This window comes from Eriocheir sinensis, unplaced genomic scaffold (genome assembly GCF_024679095.1).
Source record: "Eriocheir sinensis breed Jianghai 21 unplaced genomic scaffold, ASM2467909v1 Scaffold1238, whole genome shotgun sequence".
In the NCBI taxonomy this organism is placed as follows: Eukaryota; Metazoa; Arthropoda; class Malacostraca; order Decapoda; family Varunidae; genus Eriocheir; species Eriocheir sinensis.
The window spans coordinates 40,799-43,336 of NW_026110561.1; the positions used below are offsets into that span (position 1 = coordinate 40,799).

General features: G+C 55.1%; 1 protein-coding gene across 1 annotated transcript; it reads left to right on the forward strand.

Moving 5' to 3' along the window:
- Positions 1-210: 210 nt before the first annotated feature.
- Positions 211-1,780, forward strand: LOC126989613 (ADP-ribosylation factor-like protein 4D). Its single transcript, XM_050848225.1, has one exon. It carries the CDS (start codon positions 603-605, stop codon positions 1,101-1,103), a length of 501 nt encoding a protein of 166 aa, XP_050704182.1. The 5' UTR covers positions 211-602; the 3' UTR covers positions 1,104-1,780.
- Positions 1,781-2,538: the final 758 nt, after the last annotated feature.

Genomic DNA, 2,538 nt, shown 5'->3' on the forward strand with positions numbered 1-2,538 from the left:
TTAATCATTAAAATAGGGTAACTGGACGCTTATTAGTGAAATCTATTGTCGAAGCTACAACTCATTGAAATTTCAGTTCACTAGGTCTGTTTTTAAGGATTTTAGAGCCATAATACTAAACCGAAGATAAATCCATATACAGTAAAATAGCGGTTAGCGGTTAGCGTTAGCTTCCACAAATTTCTTTATCGGTTTAGCGGTTTAGCATATGCGAAGTTAATATTATAGTCAGTGGATTACCAGTTAGCGAAGCTGACTTTTTGGTTAGCGGTGCCCACCACTGCTGGACACACTGCCGCTTCCAACACGTTGCAGCGTCTACTCTGTGACTGTTGAGTAGTGTACTCCGTAGAGTGCCCAACGCTGTCTGCTACTCCAGCTGAGCAGTGGACTGTTTTAGGCTACTACTCAGAAGGCTGCACTGTATCAACTGTGTTGCCTACTGAAGAATGCTACGTAGCAACTCACAGGGGTACTTTGTAGGCCACTTACAGGGCACTCTGGCTACTCAGACGAATGGCTGAGGAAAAGGAGGAGGAGGAGGGGGAGGAGGAGGAGGAAGGTGGCCAGGATGAATGTGAGAGTGGCGGCACGCGTGTGGCATGCGGCGGCCGGCCAGGCCAGTGTGGCTGTGTGCGGGTTGGCAGGTGGACACGGGCAGTGCGCACACCGCCGCGCCGCGCCTCGCCACACATGCAGCTGTTGGGGCAGGAGCTGGGGGCCTCGTGGGCGGCGTGCTGGGCGTGGGCCGCGTGGTGGCGGCGGGGCTGGCGGGCCTGGCGGGGCTCGTGGTGGGGCCGCCCACACTGGTGCTCGTGGGCCTCGACTCGTCGGGCAAGACTACGGCGCTGCTGCGGCTCAAGTACGGCCACTACGTGAACACCGTGCCCACCGTCGGCTTCAACTGCGAATGTTTGCGGGGCGGCGGCTGCTCCTGGGTGGCATGGGACGTGGGCGGCGCTAAGCGCGTGCGACCCCTTTGGCGCGCCTACACGCGCGGCGCCGACGCGGTGCTGTTCGTGGAGGATGCCAGCAGCGGCGAGGAGTGGCTGGAGGAGGCACGCCACGAGTTGCACGTCCTGGTGCGCCGGCAAGCGGCATAGAGCGCCGCGCTGCGCCGCTCACGGCCGCCGCTGCTGGTGCTGGCCAACAAACTGGATCTGCCGGGAGCCAGGACGCCCGCCGCCATGGCTGACGCCCTCGGCCTGCACGACCTGCCGCCCGCCCAGCCCTGGGGCCTTGCACCCGCCTGTGCCGTCACCGGCGAGGGTCTGCCCGAGGCCATGGATCTCCTGCGCCGCCTCCTCCTCAAGGCACGCCGGGCCTCGCTCTCACGGGGTTGACTTGCGGGTCACCCTATGCTCCCCGCCGCCCCCACCTCCTTCAGTTTATCCCTGCCCAGCCCCGCACCAGACCGCTGGACCCCCGAGGCGTGAGGCGAGGGAGCCCGAGTACTCGTATGGGGACAGGCGGGGAACTACAGACAACTGAGTGCCACTGGTGGCTGACGTATGTGATAATGTGTGTGTGTGTGTGTGTGTGTGTGTGTGTGTGTGTGTGTGTGTGTGAAGCGTGCATGCAGTGTTTGAAGGGGTGTATTTATAATATTTATTGTGCAATAGCCAGAAACGTCACACATACACAAGCACGTAGCCCGTACCCAGAGATCCGTCACTTGTGAGTCGCTCATCCGGGAAAAGTAATAGTTGGCAATCGTGAGACTATTGTGTGATCAGACCATTACACACACACACACACACACACACACACACACACACACACACACACACACACACACACACACACACACACACACACACACCGCTCCGGTAGCTCAATCGGTTAGAGCGCGGCGCTGCAAGGCTTCAAGGTCAAACAGGCGGCGGTTCGAGCCCCGCTCAGGCCGGATTCTTTCCGTTGACTAGGAGTGGTTACTGTCCCCCCTTGAGCAAGGGGGATATGTGTGAGGTCCTGGCAGTACCCAGAGATCGACGATAATGAGCATGCACTTCCTCGTGTCGGGAGGGTACCTGCTGGCGAAAGCGAGTCCAACTCGTGATCAGGCCTTGGTGAATTACACACACACACACACACACACACACACACACACACACACAACAGGCTCTGGTCAGTGTTACATGTAGTACAACTGTATTATACGTACGCGCATCCCTTGAGACAAATGTATATGTAAATAGCCGTATTTATAAAGATGTAGGAAATATATTTTGTTATACTGTTGAAACTATGTGGAAGTATTATTATCTTTACCACTCTTCTATCGATCTACGTTGGACGCGCACAGAAACTAATTGTCTCCTTTCATCATTATAGGACAAAACCAGGCACGGAAAAAAAACGAGAAAAACAAGAACAACAGCACCATAAAAAATACGAGTAGAAAAGAAGAACCAGATTAAGAACTAGAAAAAGATCAAGAACACGAATAACTAGGAGAGCCAGCAGATCAAGAACAGGAGGAAGAACAAGAACCAGTAAAAAAAAGAGGAAAAAAAACACAGACGGAGAAAGTGAACG

Bases quoted from the DNA above. Each gene is read 5' to 3' on its own strand.
- LOC126989613 (XM_050848225.1), top strand. From the start codon at position 603: ATGCGGCGGCCGGCCAGGCCAGTGTGGCTGTGTGCGGGTTGGCAGGTG.